The sequence below is a fragment of the Bactrocera tryoni genome, chromosome 3 (genome assembly GCF_016617805.1).
Source record: "Bactrocera tryoni isolate S06 chromosome 3, CSIRO_BtryS06_freeze2, whole genome shotgun sequence".
NCBI classification, from domain to species: Eukaryota; Metazoa; Arthropoda; class Insecta; order Diptera; family Tephritidae; genus Bactrocera; species Bactrocera tryoni.
This window is the reverse complement of record NC_052501.1, coordinates 5,739,285-5,758,616: the sequence shown is the minus strand read 5'-3', so window position 1 is coordinate 5,758,616 and position 19,332 is coordinate 5,739,285. Positions and strand designations below refer to the sequence as shown.

General features: G+C 34.8%; 4 protein-coding genes across 11 annotated transcripts in view; all 4 read left to right on the top strand.

Annotated features, from left to right (window-relative positions):
• LOC120770100 (potassium voltage-gated channel subfamily KQT member 4) overlaps positions 1 to 8,868 on the top strand; it is a 65,415-nt gene extending 56,547 nt beyond the window's left edge. For 3 of the 6 annotated variants that reach the window (XM_040097270.1, XM_040097266.1, XM_040097267.1), the window contains 10 exons: positions 345 to 526; positions 1,324 to 1,410; positions 4,515 to 4,585; positions 5,051 to 5,178; positions 5,251 to 5,347; positions 7,543 to 7,806; positions 8,046 to 8,164; positions 8,231 to 8,352; positions 8,431 to 8,627; positions 8,698 to 8,868. In XM_040097270.1, coding sequence (XP_039953204.1) covers positions 345 to 526; positions 1,324 to 1,410; positions 4,515 to 4,585; positions 5,051 to 5,178; positions 5,251 to 5,347; positions 7,543 to 7,806; positions 8,046 to 8,164; positions 8,231 to 8,352; positions 8,431 to 8,627; positions 8,698 to 8,787 — 1,357 coding nt within the window. In that variant the 3' untranslated portion in view covers positions 8,788 to 8,868. Of the gene's footprint in view, positions 1 to 344; positions 527 to 1,323; positions 1,411 to 3,311; positions 3,852 to 4,514; positions 4,586 to 5,050; positions 5,179 to 5,250; positions 5,348 to 7,542; positions 7,807 to 8,045; positions 8,165 to 8,230; positions 8,353 to 8,430; positions 8,628 to 8,697 lie in introns of all 6 variants that reach the window. The other 3 variants (XM_040097268.1, XM_040097269.1, XM_040097271.1) reach the window with 2 other exon arrangements.
• A 552-nt stretch (positions 8,869 to 9,420) lies between these two features.
• LOC120771418 (protein lifeguard 1-like) lies at positions 9,421 to 13,089 on the top strand. 2 transcript variants are annotated; one of them, XM_040099399.1, is made up of 5 exons: positions 9,421 to 9,579; positions 10,351 to 10,488; positions 11,105 to 11,388; positions 11,453 to 11,701; positions 11,771 to 13,089. In XM_040099399.1, exons 2-5 carry the CDS (start codon positions 10,458 to 10,460, stop codon positions 12,128 to 12,130), a joined length of 924 nt encoding a protein of 307 aa, XP_039955333.1. In that variant the 5' UTR covers positions 9,421 to 9,579; positions 10,351 to 10,457; the 3' UTR covers positions 12,131 to 13,089. The 2 variants fall into 2 exon arrangements, with proteins under 2 accessions (XP_039955333.1, XP_039955334.1); XM_040099400.1 differs by lacking the exon at positions 10,351 to 10,488 and adding an exon at positions 10,237 to 10,287.
• Positions 13,090 to 13,977: 888 nt separating this feature from the next.
• Positions 13,978 to 17,147, top strand: LOC120772685 (protein lifeguard 1-like). 2 transcript variants are annotated; one of them, XM_040101422.1, is made up of 4 exons: positions 13,978 to 14,074; positions 16,206 to 16,312; positions 16,375 to 16,623; positions 16,682 to 17,147. In XM_040101422.1, exons 1-4 carry the CDS (start codon positions 14,065 to 14,067, stop codon positions 17,039 to 17,041), a joined length of 726 nt encoding a protein of 241 aa, XP_039957356.1. In that variant the 5' UTR covers positions 13,978 to 14,064; the 3' UTR covers positions 17,042 to 17,147. The 2 variants fall into 2 exon arrangements, with proteins under 2 accessions (XP_039957356.1, XP_039957357.1); XM_040101423.1 differs by having other exon boundaries at positions 13,981 to 14,074; positions 16,218 to 16,312.
• A 663-nt stretch (positions 17,148 to 17,810) lies between these two features.
• On the top strand, positions 17,811 to 18,794 carry LOC120772267 (protein lifeguard 1-like). Its single transcript, XM_040100770.1, has 3 exons — positions 17,811 to 18,002; positions 18,072 to 18,320; positions 18,397 to 18,794. Exons 1-3 carry the CDS (start codon positions 17,880 to 17,882, stop codon positions 18,754 to 18,756), a joined length of 732 nt encoding a protein of 243 aa, XP_039956704.1. The 5' UTR covers positions 17,811 to 17,879; the 3' UTR covers positions 18,757 to 18,794.
• Positions 18,795 to 19,332: the final 538 nt, after the last annotated feature.

Sequence of the window (19,332 nt, the reverse complement as noted above, 5' to 3'; positions counted from 1 at the left end):
GGTGCCTTAGAACTTTATGTAATACATACAAACATACAATTCGCTAGTCCATAGCAGTTTCAAGCATATTTTCAATAAAACAAATATACAAACATGTCTCAATGTGTACGCCTAATGTCAATAAGTGAACATACAAAACATAACAATTTGATAAAAAATAAAAAATATAAAAAATTTGTATACTTTGTAGTCACTAGTGTAGTCCCGTGTAACAATGTCAGTGTTACTAATAACTCACTCTAAAATCATACAAAACTACTACTTTATGTATGTATGTAGCGCCTACCTACTTCCGATTCTATGTACGTATGTATGTATGTATGTATATTTTTCTATCAATTTAGACGAGCTTCATCTAGCTTTAAGCACAATGCCTCATTCGTAACGCGTCTCCCAACCATAAGGCGGCACCGCAGCCAGAATATGCCACCGCGCGAGCTAAACACCATTATACCGCAAGGCCCGTCAAAGATCACCAAATACACGCGTACAATGCGAGAGATTAATACATCTGTGGAGAATTTGGGTATGTTTTAGTTGCCAACAAAAGCCACTAATCCAAACGTATGTAAGACACACACCTTGCTTGCACCACCAAAACAACAGCAATTAAAACATACATACATATGCCATATTCATCAGAGAAACTAATTTCAAAAACTCATAACGGCCAAAATGTGGACGCATCATCTTAAGAGTTCATACATAAATTCACCAAGCAAATCACTACTAAAATCACTACTAACTAAATTATTACGAAACACCACAAGGAAGCATAATGGTTACTAATAAGTACTTAGTGGTTTCGGCACACTTTCATTACATTTTCATTACTCACATTACTTACGAGTACCAAACGTGTTTTTTACAACTAGTCGCTATCGTTTTTTTTCTTCGATATTTCGTTTCAAAAATTTAAGTTTGCAAATTTTCAAGTCTGTGATAATTTTAAAACAAATACGTAACTAATATGTTGGCAAAAAAATTTTAATTTTGTCAGTTACGCAGGGTTGCAACAGCAGTGCGGGTTTTGCAGCATATCAACTCACTCCCTCAATTATTGTTACGACACAATTGTAACTGTAGTTTTCGTTAATTCGTATGCACTCGTGTCACTAACGTTAATTAATTCATTAATGTTGTTGTTGTTATTGTTATGAAAAAAATTAAGTAAATAAAGTGACTTTTTTTCTTTTTTTTTAATTTTGTACTTTGTTTATGGTTTTCTTAATTCAAGTTACTTATTTGGTGCCACTTTGTTCCACAGTACTTTTTGTTGTATTTTTTTATTACTTTCTGCTGCCTTCTTCTGTACATTTCCAGAAATAATACAAAATGGCAAAACTTTAGATCCCTGTTTTAGTGAAGATTCGGTGGTAGAAACAAGTGTTTTGAAAAAGAATTCCGATGGTAAGTGCAGTTGTTGTCAATTTCACGTCATTGCATTGGATGTTGTCGTCTAGTTGTAATCACTTCTAACCAAAAAAACAATAAACAATAAATAATAATAATAATAATATATTAATTAAAAATAGTTGAATTCAGTAATATTATACAGGGTGCATGGGAATAATTTACATTTGCATACATAATTCTTTACAGGAAAATCATGGTAGGCTTTTGGCCGTAAATAATTTTCCTTTTTTGAAAAGCTTGACTTAAGTACTCGTTAGCACAGTGCCATATAGTTGACTTGGCTTTGACAATTTGATATTGTTCGAAATATAATCATAATACATTGTCTGTTGCTCATATTGTAGTCCTCTTAATAATTTTGCCTCTTATGTGTTACATTTACTTTGTATATGTTTTAGTTTTGTGTTTTGATGTTTTCTTACAAAGCCAATATACATTCAAAGTTATGTTATACAAGTACTTCTATTTCCAATTCACTAACTACATACATACATACATATATATTATTTCCACTTTTTTTTTTGTTGTGAATATTATTTAGCTTTCTTTAAACTTGTTTATTCTTCTATTTTCGTTATCTTATGGGCCGCTAGAACCACATAGCATTTTATATCGTAATTGTATGAACAGTGAAGGAGATAGGCTGGTAGATCGAGTTCCTCCCGGGCCCGCAAGAATTTACTATAATCAACCCTGGCAGCGGTTTTCTCTCTGCTAACCGACTTTTAGTCGATATCTCTTACAGGGTTTGTCCGAAAAGTAAAGGGACTGATTTTCTTCGGAGCGTGCGCGCAACGATTGTATTTGGTTGAGATCGTTCGTTAGAGCAGAGGTACGCGATTAAGTTCTGAGTGAAACTCGGTAAATCTGCGACAGAGACGTTTGATATGATCAAGCAGACTTAGCCAGATGTTACTTTAGCAAGAAGTAGTGTGTTTCGGTGCCACCAGGCCTTTCTGGAGGGCCGGGAAAATTTCGCTGCTGAAGACTGAGAATGAGCAAATCCAAAGTGAAAACGATACTCATTGTCTTTTTTGACATTAAAGGCATCGTCCACCATGATTTGATTCAACAAAACATCGCAGCCGATTGGTTGCACCACGACAACGCCCCGGCCCACACCGCCTTTCTTGTGAACAGCTACCTAACCAAGGCCGGCATCCCAATGCTTCCGCAACCGCTCTACAGCCCAGATGTGACACCTTCGGACTTTTTTTGTTTCCTTGCCAGAAAAGTCCGATGAAAGGCAAGCATTTTGAAATGACAGAGGGGATCCAAGCAGCATGCACTTCCGGAGAAAGCCTTCCATGACGCCTTGAATGCTTGGAAATCGCGTTGGCAATGTTGCATCGACGCAGAAGGAGCCTGTTTTGATGTTTTTAAAGAATTATAACGATTGGTATTTCTTTCCGGACAAATCCTGTACATAAATAAACCAGTACCCGTACGATAATAAGAGGATCTACAGAAATGGCAGATTGGATCTTTCTTTTAAGTGGCATATTTCGCCTTGCTGGCGGTTCTCTGTTCTCTACCATATTTACTACAGTGCCAGTAATGATATTTACTTCCTTTAGTATTCTAACGCCAGGCTAGTACAGTATGTAGCTATTTACATATATGTATGTATGTGTTTTTCATTCTCATTAGCACCATTAAGATATGTACTTTAAAATCCTTTGCAAACTCATCGATGTAGAGGCTTGAGATAATCAACAGACGCGATCATATTGATAATCCTCCGAAAACCCTTATACCTCCCCAGCTAGTTGAATTTGAAGTCGCTAGAGTTTGCTAGTACACCATACATATGCTAGCTCTCTCTCTAATGATGTGATATTTTTATTGTCTGTATGTAAATGTTCTCCAAACACTTATTTTCGTTTTACACATAGCAAATCCCAAACCTCGACTAATCGATTATCAGCCGAAGTTCAGCTCTATTTCTCTTGGAAGTTTTTGTAGGAATACAACAACGGACAACAACAAGCAACAACCACAACAAACGACGCAAACGCACGCCAAAACACCATGTGCCACAACAACACAACAAAAACCAAATTCCTTCAGGAATCTCTGTTCGTCAGTCCTCAGTAATAATAAAGTCTCAAGCGTGCAACCGCTACCGCCGAATAAGAACGAAATAGTGGCGAATAATGCGAGCAATAGCCCCTCTCCAGTACCTGTGATACTTTGCGGCTTCATGCAGGGCGATTTCTTCGGTTCGAATTTTTCACTGCCTCAAACATCGACTTGCGACGAGACGCGTGATTGTGAACTTTACAATCGGGCGCAATACCTCGAGCCACGCCTACTGGCCAGCGTACATGACAAGCGCGGCAATAGCGTGCGTGAGGGACGATGTCGCTTCGGTGGTTTGACCATTGGTGGCAGCGGCGGCGGTGTTGCACGTAGGCGTGCTGGATGCACAGAGAGTGGGTACTCGTGTAGTAACCTTATGGATACCCTTTGTAGTCGAAATTGCTGTACTCAAGCAAATAGTATGTATAGCTAATGTGGACAAACCCGTTTCTGAAACGAAATTTGTGCCCACTACAGTATACAAGCTGTGTAGAAACCATGCTAGAACCCAAATGTTATACCCGAAAGTGTCTACGAAAATAAAACGAATATTATTTAGTGTGTGTTGTAATAAGTCGAATATTATTAGTTTTCCAAAAATTTTCCTATTTTGTTTAACAAATAGAGAACTTTTGGACCTACCTTTGTTGTAACTGTATTTGATGTTTCGGTATTCTCAATGCAGACTGATCTTGCCCTCGTTAGTGCATACTCGGCGTAAAATATGTCTCCATCATTTAGCTACTATGTTTAGTTGAATTCGTCAGTAATCTTACTACACCCCCACATATATTATTACTAAACTATTTGCCCACATACTCGTGCCTAACTAATTATGCCATAGGAACTCTCATTACATATTTACTCTACTTACTCTATACTCGTAATTGTAAATTTCATTGTTGTTGTACAATATTTGATTTGTGTGGCCGTAAAATTGTGATCAATTTATTTTCGTAAATGTGTACATACTATTTTTATTTTCTTCTTTTCTGCCATTTTTTCTCTGTATGCAGATGAAGACGAGGAGCCGCGATATACGCAATTGACGAGCCAACATAAGACGGCCATACGATTCATCAGAAAGGTAAGCAACGCAGAGTAAACACATTCACAGCGTGTACTCAATTACGAAGGGTAATGAAATACTGTACAGTTAAGCTCCAATGATAACCAGTTAATTGGTACAAGAGCATTAAATAATAAACAGCGGGTCTGTTAGTGCACTTAGTCCATGTGGGTCAGGAGCAAAAAGTCGATACAAAAAATCCAATGCACTCGGAAGCATCATCATCCCATAAGAGACCAAAACCAAAGCAAAGACAAAAAATACCAAATGCGCAAACGTTTCTTTTTTCGGTTTCTCTTCCGTTCTGTTGCTTGAATTTCAAGTTTCGTTAGAGCACCTCCAAGCATTGATATCTGGGGGTTTTATGATCCTCCGCAAGAAAGCACACGCTCCAGAAGCATTTAGATGCATTTTATGAATATTTATATGAATCTACGTGTTGAGATCGCTTTTAAACAACTAAAATCACTTTTACTTTCGCAGCTGAAATACTTTGTGGCTCGGCGCAAATTCAAAGAAGCTCTCAAGCCGTATGACGTTAAAGATGTGATGGAACAATATGCAGCAGGTCACGTGGACCTGCTAAGTCGGGTCAAAAATGTACATGCAAGGTAACGGAAAAAAATATAAAAAATTTTATTTATTTTATATAATTAAAACTTTTTTTTTTTGGAAATTTTTAGACTCGACCAAATCCTTGGTAAGCAAGGATCAAAATCAAAAGATGTTTACGCTTCTAAAATTAGTTTAGCTTCGCGAGTAGTCAAAGTAGAGCGACAGGTAAGAAACAAGCTTTAAATAGAAGGTGGATAAAAAATCTCAGGTGACCACACACATTAATTTTTTTGTTATATTTGCGATCATATGCTGCAGCGAATATGCTTCGGGTTTTTCCGTAAGAGCGCTGTAGAAAAGCATATTTTAGAATTTTAATCCATTAAGGGGTTATATCCACTAGCTGGACATAAAAAACGCGTTTTTTTAACTCTTAGAAGAGGGATTTTATTTAATAAACAATGTACCTTTACATAATTTGACGTCCTTTAATCGATTTTTTCGCTGGATTCTTTAGCCGATCTTCGGCTTCCCAAAAAAGTTGTCTTTTGTGCGAAAATTTCCATCAGGTTGGTTTAAAAAAAATAAAAAATTTAATCAAAACTCTTATTCCTTCGTTGATTACCTGACTTTATATCTAAGAAAGTCGTTTAAATATTTCTAGTCAGTCGGTCCTGCCGTTTCAGAGAAATTTTCCTTACACAGTGTGGTAACATCGTTTCGGGAAAAACGTGTTTTGCGAGCCGATTATGTTGCACCACATTAAACAGTCCTTACAAATCTCAATTCTCACATCTCCGAAACTATAGGATATTCCATTCGAAGTTCCTTACTTTAAACAAAAAAAACACAGAGACTTCAAATTTAATGGAGAATGTTTACGATCACTCGAAAGAACATTCTTTGGCATTTATTCTTAGGAGTCTTTATCTCTTTCAAATGTTGGCCGCGGCTACGTCTCAGATAGTCCATCCGTTGGATCTAATTTTCGATGATTTGTTCTAACATTTCGACTGGTAACTGGCTGGCGAATAACTCGAGCGATGTTTTGCTCCAAGGACTGAGTCAAAGCAATATTGTCAGCATAGGCTTTAGACTTTATGTATATATCCCCACAGGAAAAAGTCTAACAGTGTGATATCACACGATCTTAGTGGCCAATCGACCGGCCCAAAACCCCAAAACGTGAAATTATAAGCAAATAGTCGGTTATCATTTCGTGATAACGGTGGCCATTGACGGTTACGTTCTCACCGGCATCATTTTTAAAGAAATATGGACCGATAATTCCACCGGCTTACAAACCACACCAAAACGTTGTTTTTTTTTTGGATGAAATGGCAGCTCTTGAAACTCTTCTTCCCATGTTGGGTAATTTTGCTTGTTTGCATACCCATGAACCCAGAAAACGTCCGATCTTGGAACTTTTCAAGAGGCCATAGAGCGAAGCTATATCGCTTGGGAAGGTACGCTTTAAATTTAAGATCTCGACGTAAAATACGCCTAGTCGTTCCATACGTCAGTCCGAGTTGCTGTGGCTCTTCGCGTACACTTTCAACTACACCTGCTATATAGTATATTTGTCGCTGCATGCTGAACATAGTCTATTCGGTCGAATATTAGCCAATAATAAATTCTGGATCTTAAGATGGGTCATGGTGTTGCGAATAGTACGCTCAACAGGCCGATTATGTTAACCATAAGTTGAGTAAAGCGCGCGAAACACATTCTTTACAGAACGTGAGCTTTCGTAATAAAGTTGAATGACTTGTAAACGTAGTTCAGGTGTAAATCTTTTCATGATGAAATGTAAAAGTAAACTGAACAAATAGAACATAACAGTTTGACACGACTCTTGCGTGAACTGTCAAAATAGGGCTATTCGAAAAAGTATATCTACTTGGATAACCCATTGTTTTCCAGATCAGCTTCAAATTTTCGGAAACATTTTAAAATATACATATCGTCACCTGAAATGCAAAATAACGTATCATCAAAAAATTCGAAATTGAGTGTCTTATTGATTATGATTCACTACTTCAAATTACAAACATAATATTACATACGTCCAACATTTTCAGGTTCTGCGCTCAGATATAAACTAGTTTTAACCAATATCAAAATTTTTTTTTCACTCATGTTCCATTTTATGTCGTGTTTAATTCATGCCACTGTCAATTTCCGAAAATGTTGTTACGTTATTTTGAATTTCAGGTGACAATATGTACATGTAAAAATTTTTTTTTTTTAATCGCAAGTGGATATAATCCCTTAAAACACTTAGAAGCCCACGAGGCTATAGAAAAAAGTATAGAAGCGTTTTGATGATTGAAAGGAAAATGTACGAAAAGACACTTTATTTTTTTTTACTAACCACAAAATATTTATTTTTTCTAACTAAAAATTTCTTAAATTCTTAGGTCGCTGATATTGAAGAAAAATTAGATGTACTTATTAAAGCTTATATGGAGGATCGTGAACGCTTCTTAGCACTTCCATTGTCTACACAGCCTGTAGTTAAACATTCCAATAATAACAATGAAGATCACTCGAAACGGGGCGATTGGGCAGCGGTCAATAATAAACCTAGTAATAGTAATAATACTAATAGTACACATGCGACAATCAGTGCTAGAAGAGATTTCTTCTCGGCGACGAAAATCGGGGTCAGGGATGACAATAAGGTAAGCAGAAAAGTATACAAATTAAAATATAAATTAAAAAAACTAAATTAAAATTGTCTTAAGTATTTTAAGGAGTCGTTTTCTCAATGTTTGGTTAGCTACTATCTGTCAGTTAAATTCTGATTAACTCGACCAAGCATGCTTTTTCGGTAAACCAGACATTCAGAAAAAGGCACTAAGTATTCAATTTGTAACAATAACAATAATTGTAACTGTTCTAAACGATCTGTATATTGTAGGTTTCCGATGGGCGTGCGTTTGCGCCATCCTTCGATTTGGCGTCGGTTAGTCCTTTTAAACTATATAGTGATAATGCCATATCCGAAATAGAAAATCCAAAAAAACGTGTAACTCTAAGGTGAGTCATTTACATGGAATATAAATGTTTACAGTTAAAGAATTGTACATATTCAATTTCACGCAGATCCGCCTCCAATCCTTGTGATAGAGGAATTTATAAAGAAGATAATTTTGCTATAACGATACCTGGTCTAAATGAACCCTTAAGTAGTAGCCTAAAACCGAATTTACGAAAGGAAAACTCAAGTAAGTTGCGAATGAATTAGTCTCTAAGTTTATGATCTATCTATCTAAATCAAAACTATTTTTCAACATTTTTTCTAGTTATACTCATCGATGAGGTTGAAGACTTCGAAGAGGAGGATCTTAATTGCGAAGGCGAAATGGATCATTACCCCTCATGGGAGATCGACAGTGATGCCGGTGCTAATGTTGATCTCGACTGCGAAGTGGCGGCAGAAGATACCGCTCTGCTGCAACAAAGATCTCATACGAAAATTATTATTACTTCCGTTACGCCTGTAAATACTTATAAGCATTAACAAATATTATTTAAATATATAATGCATTTCTTATCTTATTGTATTTCAGGTAAGCTCAGCAAATAATCTCACAGACTTAGATAATGAATCCGCGGACACGCCTACAAAATCGTCATTACTTTTCCCGCAATCTGGTTAAATAGTAGAAATTAAAAATATTTATTTTTCTTGTTTATTCCATTTGTGTTCAGATTTAAGTAAAAACAATTTTTTAACTAAAACAAAAGAAAATTTAGAAAAGTTAATAAAGTAAATTTTAAAACTCATTTAAATAGGAAATTAAAACGAATAAAATCATTTAATTAAAGAAAACTTTGTTTTACTTATTTAGTTTAAATATTGGTATGTATATCTGATGGATGTTTATGAAAAGAGAAATTATTGAGTTTATTATTCTGAAAGTGTGTGTGAGCTATTTCTTTCCTAGAAACAAGGGGTACTTCATTTATATGACTTTTTTTCTTTTTTATGAAACAGTTAAATTTTATTATTAAAGCCCAATGGTACATTATAGTCTTACACTTCAAAAATATTCTATTAAATTTTCAAAGAGGAAAATATTAAAAAACACGGCAATAGCAGTTATTAATCTGGAATCTATATCGTTAGATAGTCGCTTTGCTGGAAAGTTTTTCGAAATTTCAATTTTTTACTTTTTGACAATACTTTAAAGCTTTCTATTGTTCAAGTAAAGTATTTCTATCATTCTTGTCTATTATTAATCGAAGCAACCCTGTGCATATGTTGCATTCATTGTAAAATTGGCTGCGGTTGACTGCGCTACAATAGGAAAATTTTCGTCGTATCTGCCGCAATTGCAATTTTACCGAGACCAAAACAAATAGCGCTTTTGCGTTGCTGCCAAAAAAAAGTAAAAAGTGAAAATAAATATTGCAGAGTTTTCTGTTGAAAAACGTCATATTCTTGGAAGGTAATCAAAAATAGAAAATTTTTTACAAATTCGTGATAATTCGCAGCGGTCTCATATGTTTTCGTAAAACTGTGTTAAAGATTTTTCTGGAGAATCCATTATCGTTGCTTTCGCTTAATTCTGGTTGCAACGAAAGCCAATTAGTATGATTTTTATGAGTATATAAGTGAATTGATAAAGAGGGGATTAACAATAATATTTTTTTTTACTTCCTCTTTGAAAGGCAATTGGAGGCCAACTGTTGTGGTCTTCCACATCCCATGAGTCATTTCTCTGTAATCAATCTTTCTCTTACACATAATACTACACCGCATAAAAACGATGCTATCTTTCGGGTGTGTACAGGGCAAGGTAAAGGCAGTTTGTGGAAAAACTCGTATTAGAATATAAAAATGCTTTAGTATTGGATTTAATGTCGTCACTGCCATTGCGAAATTTGATAAAACAGAAAACGATAAATATGTGAACTATTTAAATTTAGAAACAGGAATGTATATGTTCAATTGACTTGACTATCAACTAGACTTGAGGGATATTCATTTTCAATTCCAAAACACTTTAATTTATTTTATATTCATATGCATTAATTAAATGTAATATTTTATTAATTTTACCAATATTTATATTAACGGATTGCATACTTTTTATATTTTACAGGTATTTTAAAAAAAGTATAAATCCACTTTAATCTATAAGAAAAAAATATGGGTAAGTTATACGAGATCACAACTAAATAATCTTGCTTTTCTTTTTTTACACATCTCCAATTAGACATTCATAGTTTAAAAAAAAACATCAATAATTGGAAAAGCAAAAACAAGTGTTTTGAAATATTTGCGAACGTCTCATTATCCGGAAATCAATACACGTTTCTAGTAATGTCGTGGCAGACTGGCCCAACGTATCAAGGTTAATTTAAGCTTTTTTTTTAACTCAACTACTCAAGTAATTTGTAGTTGCATGTTTGAAGTGTTTATTATCATTAAATTACTTAAAGTGAATTCAATGTGTCTGCATATTTGAAACAATACAAGTTAAAGATACATTAATTAAATGCTCTTAGTTTAGCCACATGTAATTAGTACTACTCATATACATATGTATGTGCTTATTTATGTACGTACATGTTCCACAACTGATAAAAACATTAAGAAAACAACTGTCTAAACACTTTCATATCCAGTAGATATATGTACAAACATAATAATATACCTACATTTATACCTTAATGATAAAATATCGTTGGTGAAGCTATTAACGTTACGAAATTAATATTGCTACAACAATCAATTCATAAACATCAAAACGAAAAATTTTCATACAATCATATACACACATGTAGATATTTTCGTTGAGTGCTCGAATTTTTTTTACCTATGCATTTGTGCTTGAAACATTTGTATTGTCCATTCCTTTTATTTCCATTCTAATGTTCTCATTTGTTAAAGCATTTTGTTAACAAGTTTTCAATTATAATTCAATAAACTTTAATTTGCGTGACATGCCTTACACATTATCATCACAGACCCTAACCAGCAATATTATGGTGGTTATCCACCACAAGGCGGCTACCCACCACAAGGGGGCGGTTATCCACCACAGGGTGGTTACCCACCCGCAGGAGGATATCCACCAGCAGGAGGCTACCCACCTGGTGGTTACGCACCACAACCCGGCTTTGTCGTGCCTCCACCAGCGGGCGGTGGCTATGGCGCCTACGATGATCCCGAAGGTCAACCAAAGAATTTCTCTTTCGATGATATGAGCATACGCAAAGGATTTATTCGCAAAGTCTACATGATACTTATGGTGTGTTAAACCTTTACTTACTTTACTTGTGAAAATATTAATATGTATTTTTTTTATTAAACAGGGTCAATTGGTTGTAACTTTTGGTTTCGTAGCTCTATTTGTATTCCATGAACCCACCAAACAATTTGCATACAGAAATCCAGCTATCTTTTGGGTAGCATTGGCCGTGTTGCTTGTAACAATGATCTGCATGGCTTGTTGCGAGAGTGTACGTCGTCAAACTCCGATGAATTTCATTTTCCTCGGTTTGTTCACACTAGCAGAATCGTTTTTAATGGGAGTTTCCGCCAGCCGCTATGCACCACAAGAAGTAAATTTACGATTATCCCTTTCCATTAATATGTTTATTAAAATCTTTCTTTTTTTTCAAATGCTTCAGGTACTTCTAGCAGTCGGAATTACAGCTCTGGTTTGTTTGGCCCTAACACTATTTGCCACTCAAACCAAATATGACTTTACCATGTGTGGAGGTGTATTAGTTGTGGCTATGGTTGTATTCCTTGTATTCGGTATTGCGGCCATATTCATCAAAGGAAAAATCATAACACTGGTTTACGCATCCATTGGTGCGCTACTCTTCTCTATTTACCTCATTTACGACACTCAACTCATGATGGGCGGCGATCATAAGTACTCGATTAGCCCAGAGGAATATATTTTTGCTGCGCTTAATCTGTATTTGGACATTGTAAACATCTTCATGTACATTTTGACAATAATAGGCGCATCCAGAGACTAGGAGTAAATGTATTTAAAGCTTATATTGCTAAGGCAGCTGATTAGATTTTGAAAACGCCAGTTGCAGAATAATTTTCTATATGTTTCCATTTTCAAAATTTGTTTTCTAGCATTATACATGCTCACCAGTTTTTGAACTTATAATATGTAATCGTATATGTGAAATTTGTGAATCTCAAATCAAATTAACTTTTTAATTTATACTGTGCTATGTACAAAGCTTTTATTATCATTAACCAATCAATTAATTAGTGCGCGGAATCTCTATTGTTCAACATTTTTTCAAAAATTATAGCACAGTTGTCAACACTTGTGGTGATTTTTTCCAAAACAATAACTCAGTGTAAAGACTAATATTTGAATATGAATATTTACCGGTGAAAAGCATATTACTCTCTTTAGAGAATAACAGTAGAAACCAGAGAGAACATTGACCAAAAAGTAAAAAAACAAAAACATTTATTGGAACTGTTACAATAATATACATATGTATGTAGGTATTTATGCACCTACTTAATGAATATTTTCTAATCAACTATTGTTTTGTTTATTAAGATAATTATTATTTTTTTTTTATTATATTGTTAACTGTAGTACATATTCAAAATTATTTAATAAGATGAACGAATCTTTAATATTTTAGGCTTCATACTTGCAAAATACGATATTATCAAAAGTAAGTAATGATGACACGAAATTATTCGCTTATTCCAAAAAAAGGGAAATTGTTATTGCTACCAAATCATAGTCGCTATAGAGGATTCCCGCTGAACGGTTTTCAAACATGAATGGCAAATGCAAAAAGGATTTATTTAACGATTTATTAAACTGTATGTACTAAAAAGTCCTATTGAAAATGAACTAATGAAAACCGTTGAAATCAACATAAACCTATGTACATTTTGTTGGTTAATAACTGAATTAATGTAATAAATATATATATGCAACTTCAAAAAATAACTTACAATAAAGTATTTATTCTATATAAAACTCTGCTGTATATAAATACTACAAGAAATAATCTGGGTGAACTTTCATAGATAAGGCTAACTTAATACCTCGTTTGTACTTTTTGAATATTATACAGCATTGATTTTCAGAAAATTGTATACCCAGAACAGAGTACATTGGGTTTGTCACGAAGATTATAAGACCCAGAAGGAAGCGTCGAAGACACTACATAATATACATATGTAAGTATGTACATAAATGATGGGCGTGGCGAGATCAGTAAATTAAGCCATAAGTCGGTATATAAGTATGGGCTATATTGTCCCCCTGCTTTTGAGATATCGCTCTGAAATTTTGAGCTCATTCTTTTTTCACCAAGAACCTGTTCATTTGTCAGAACCGCCGACATAGCGGCCATACAAACGGAACGATCTAAAGCATGTGCTTGAAAAACTTTTCTAATTGACTAGATATCTTCACTAAAATTGGCATGGATTGTTTTCCAAGTTAACAGTGAAATCTCCGAGCAAATTGTTCTGTTCGGACCACTATGCCAATTAGCTGCCATACAAACGAAATGATCAAAATCATGATAAAGATCTCTATATACCCTTTTATGCTTTGAAATGCCCTCCTGAAGTTAACGTTTCTTTTTGTTTTTATTTAATTCGAGAAATTACTTTGGGTTCAATTTACAATTGCGCTCTCGTTTTTCTTTCATAACATTCACATAAGCGAACTGGAATCCAGACACTCTTGGGAATGTTTATCAATGCGTTTCGTTATCAGCAGATAAGTTAAATACTTTATCAACAAATTGGGCTGGAATGGAACACCTGCGTGTCTTAACTATTACGCTGGATACTCGACTGGAGAAGCGACAGTACGAATTTAAACGCTCGCTATAACTCATTACATTTAACGCTCCTTTATCAATTTTTTTAATAAAATTAAAATTTTAAAGTTCTGCAATCAAAGTGAAAAATGTACCAAGGCAAGTATATATACAAATACGCTTACAAGAGTGCAGTAAACACATCGGGGAACCCCAAGTGCAAAGATTACAATACTGTCGCTAAAACTTTACCAGGAATCAGTGTCAAGATATGAAATACATATATGTATGTACATATATGTATGTACTGGTACCGAAAGATTAGTAATCAATAGAATGTGTATCACTAGCGGTCATAAGCTTGATACTATTTTATATTAACTAAGTGATTAACAACGCAAGAGTATGAGTCATGGTGCAAATATATTGTGAAAATTGTTGCTACTTCTATTTCTAACTACCGATTTACACAGGTATTACATTCATACATATGTACATACATACTCGGCATGCTTGTTTTAAGCTTTGCTTTCTATTCGCAAGTAGTTGGACGTATTCACCTTAAATGGATGAGCTTAGTTCATACTAGCATGGTCTAGAAAAGTAAGAAATTGATTTCTTGTATATACACATATATGTACAGTAGTGTGGATTAAAATAGCAACACCAGTTTATCGCGAGACCTGTGTATGGGGTACTACAAACTTTTTTTGCTTAGAAGAAATTTCATAACTCGGACAGACGCATTCGCTATTTGATTAACCGTTTTCTTACTTACATTATTTTTAACATTTTCAATGCTGAATGTGCTAAAGGTCTGTAGTGCCAACGCTAGACCAATCTTTACAAAAAAAAACATTACTTGGGTTCATTCTCCAACTCTTCTGCCGCGAACTCTTCAAGATTTTATTTATTTTGAGAAAAATACAACAAAACAACCGGCATATTTACATATGTACATATATATATGTATATATATATATGTATGTATGTATGTTTGTGTAAGCGTCATACATTTAGCACACCCTGTGGCAGCAATTCAAACGGATTTTATTACTTTCTGTCGCCGCAAAAAATTTAAAGTACTGAGCTAAACGCACTGTAGCTAGTAATAACTGTTGTTTAAGCTATTTGCACTCAATGTTACGCTGAAAATAAAGTTCTTATTGCTTTTGAATGGAATAATGCCTGCTTCTGTTTACAATTTGCACTTACACCGACATGTGTACATATACATACATATAACATTATATGTAAGCATATATGTATAATAATCTACACGCACATAAACGCACAAACTTTACGCACATAACACTCAAAAATTAATCTGTATTCTTATCACTTTATGAATTATTTAGGCTAATCATTAATCACAGAAACATGCAAACCAAAATTTCAAGAAAATAAGTTTAGTGTTACAGGAAAAATAAGTTCAATGTTACAAATACCAAGAAAAAAATAACTTCGGTTGCACCGAAGCTATAAAGCATTCAAAAACAAAAAATACAATTTCCATACAAAAACTTGATTTGGATCGATCAGTTTATATGGCATCTATATTCTATCGTGGCCGATTTAAAATTTTTTTGGACGATTTTATCGTTGTCTTGCACAATTATTTATGGCAAAATTCATTAAGCTATCTCGTCAAGTAAAAAGTTTTCCATATGGTATACACATATGAACAGTTTCTTAGAGAGAAAAGGACCTGAGCAAATTTTCAGATCGATATCTCAAAAACTGAGGGACTAGTACGCGAAGTGGCGAAAAATCGAGTCAGCTCGTCACGCTGATGTAGGTATATTTCCCTCTCGGTGTTACAAACTTCCGGGCTAAAGCAGAGGTGATACCAGATAATATGTATAATTTTGACACTAAATTATACATATTATCTGGTATCACCTCTGCTCAGAATTCGAAAAATGCAGTTAAAAAAATCAAATTCAAATTCAGTAATCACTGATTCTAAATACCGACGCAAAGCAATTACTTAACTCTAAAATGAAACTCAAATGATTGCTAGAGTTTTGCGAATTCCTCGATCTTTTGAATCATTTTGTTGATAATACTGATCTTTTTCTTTAATATCTCCTACAAAAAGCGCATACCTCACCGAGACAGTAGATGAATATATTCACAGAAGACCGTTGTAAAGTTTCCATCAACTATTTATACATTTTGAGGAGATGATCATTTTTCGTTAACAAAAATACACTCAAACACACGAATAATGCACACTTCACACATAAAAAACCAACTCATCATAACTCGTATACTAATTTTTTCTTAGCCGCTTATACAGATCACAATTACGATGCTGAAGGTGCGAAAAGCTTCTCCTTCGATGAAGAGAGCATACGAAAGGGTTTCATACGCAAAGTCTATTCGATACTAATGGTATGCGACACATGCTTGACTTATTTGGAAATTTAATTGAGATACTTGTATTTTCATTTCAGGTGCAATTGCTCATCACTTTCGGCATTATCACGATCTTTATATACGTAGATGCAGTCAGGGATTGGGTTCACCATACGTCATGGATATTTTGGGTGGCGTTGGCAGTGCTCTTGGTAACCATGATATGCATGGCCTGCTGTGAGAGCGTACGCCGTCAAACACCGTTAAATTTTATATTTCTATTTCTATTCACATTGGCCGAGTCTTTTCTACTTGGTGTAACAGCCACCTACTATGCCGCCAACGAGGTGAGGGAGCTTTGCTTTCAACATTTCGAAAATGATAGGCATGTATGTATGTTCTTAGGTTATGATGGCCGTTGGCATCACAGCTGCTGTATGTCTAGCTTTGACACTATTCGCTTTCCAAACGAAATGGGACTTCACCATGTGTGGTGGCATTTTATTGGTGGCCATAGTTGTATTCCTCATTTTTGGTATTGTGGCGATTTTCATACCCGGCAAAGTGATAACCCTTGTCTACTCATCCATTGGTGCATTAATCTTCTCCATCTATCTGATCTACGATACACAGCTGATGATGGGCGGCAAGCATAAGTATGCCATTAGTCCGGAGGAGTACATCTTTGCGGCGCTCAATCTTTACCTGGATATCATAAATATCTTCATGTATATATTGGCTATTATTGGCGCGTCCCGTAACTAAGTGGTCAACTTTAGTTTACATAATAGAGATTTTTTTTTATTTAAGAAAAGTAATTTGTGTGCAATAGAGCGAACACTTTAAAATAAATATTTTAATTAAATTTAAAGAATTTGTGCAGCAAGTCATTTACTTTGGTATCAATTTAAAGATCAAGGTTCTATCATCTACACGCAATTAACCCTATCCCACATTAACCGTTCAGTTATGTTAATTCTTTTGCCGTTAAATCTTGTACGGTCCATCACATTACAGTACAAACCATCTGATCAAATTTGACTCAGACAGACGGTTTCCAGTATGGAAAAACTTTAGTTAAAAATATAATTGAAATGTTATGTTTCCGAAGGAATAATGTCTACAAAATCGTTGAAAATGTAGCAAAAGTATTTTTTTCGAACTTCTTCTTTATTATTTAGCATTCAATGAAGGTCGAAAACTTTGCTCATGTGAGTCATCCATCCACCACTGTTAATAATATCGGAAAAATAACAAAAAAACAATGCTTTAAAATCACCGAGATAACCTCTCTATCTCTTATGGATAGACTCAACACATTTTAGTTCATATTTGACCACAGACAGAAGGATCATTCTACATAAATCATTGGAGTATTTAGTAGTTATGTAGATAATGAAAGCATGTACGTATGTAATTATTAAAAACTTAAGTTCATCAATGACGATTGGAAAATAGTTCAAAATGTGTAAATAAATCACGAAATATTGGAAGTTTCTGACAACACATTAATTTTTTTCTTCAACGCTTTGTTTGACGCAAACGATTTGAGGAACTCGGAAAGAAAATTAGTTACAACTTCTGATATATACAGATTGGTTGCATGAGTCGCCAGAATTTATTGACCAAAATGCAAAGACGCGATTTAGAAAGTTTGACCTTTGAAGATTTTGACGACAAATATGTACGCCATGCGTTTATCACGAAGGTGTTCGGTATTATTGCGGTGAGTATGAATAGTACGCTGGTAAAAGCGCTTACGAACCAATGATATGCGCGGATAAAATGTTTACAGGTACAACTCATCATAACATTCGGAATTATCTTCGCGTTCGTTTACGTAGATGAGATACAGGATTTCGTGGACGAACGTCCTTGGCTGATGTGGGTGGCATTGGGTTGCATTGTTGCTATCATGATACCAATCGCGTGCTGTGAAGGCGTTCGTCGCAGCTTTCCTCTAAATTTCATACTACTTATACTCTTTACGTTGGCCGAGTCATTTTTGCTAGGTTGTATTGCCATCAGGTACTCGCCAGATACGGTTAGTATTCTATAGCATAAATGATGGACATAAATATCAAGCGCTTTAATACAATTTTCCGAACATTTCAACACAGGTCCTATATTCGCTGGGCATAACGACGCTCGTAGTTCTTGTGCTCACCGTGTTTGCCATGCAAACCGCCATAGACTTTACCGCCTGTGGTGCCATCCTTTTAGTTGGCTCAATCATTTTACTTATAATCGGACTCGTAGCCATATTTGTGCCTTCGCGTACGCTTTTGATAGTTTACTGCTCGCTTGGAATTCTCATATTCTCCTTCTATCTGATCTTTGATATACAAATGATGTTGGGCGGTCAACATCGGTACGCGATCAGTCCAGAGGATTATATATTTGCAGCGCTTAGTATTTACATCGATATTGTCACAATATTCATGTATATACTAAGCCTAATGGGACTCGTAGACAGCTGAATCAAAAAAATTACAATAATGCACATGAGTTTGGAATGGCCTGCTAATAATTTTATATTTTTTTTAAACTTATTTTGTTCAATATTACTTTTATGATGTTTAATTTATATAAATGTATTAAAAAAATTTAAAAAAGTTGTTAGTGTTTTAAATAAACTAATTGTTAGTTCTTAGTTAGCATATTGGTCTGATCCGTTGTTTTCTCGGTCACGTCTGTTGCTGGTAAATCTTTAATGATGATATCTCGATGGATTTCTGGCATTGTTTGAGTACAGGTTCGATATAAAACGATTTCGATCCAAAATACCAGGCATGCAGTCCACAAGAATAATGGAATCATTTGTAGAATTATTTTAGGTCTGTACAAGGAGCGTTCCAAAGTAAACAGGACTTAAAAAAACAGAATAAATGGTTCTTTCGGCAAAATCAGTTTATTTTATTCAAAATCGTCTCCTTCTGCTTCAATACAGCTTTTTGCACGGTCCAAAAGCATGTCGAACGAGTGTTTTAGCTCGTTGGCTGGTATGGCCGCCAAAATGCCTTTTGAATGCCCTCTACGCTTTCCTTTCATGGGCA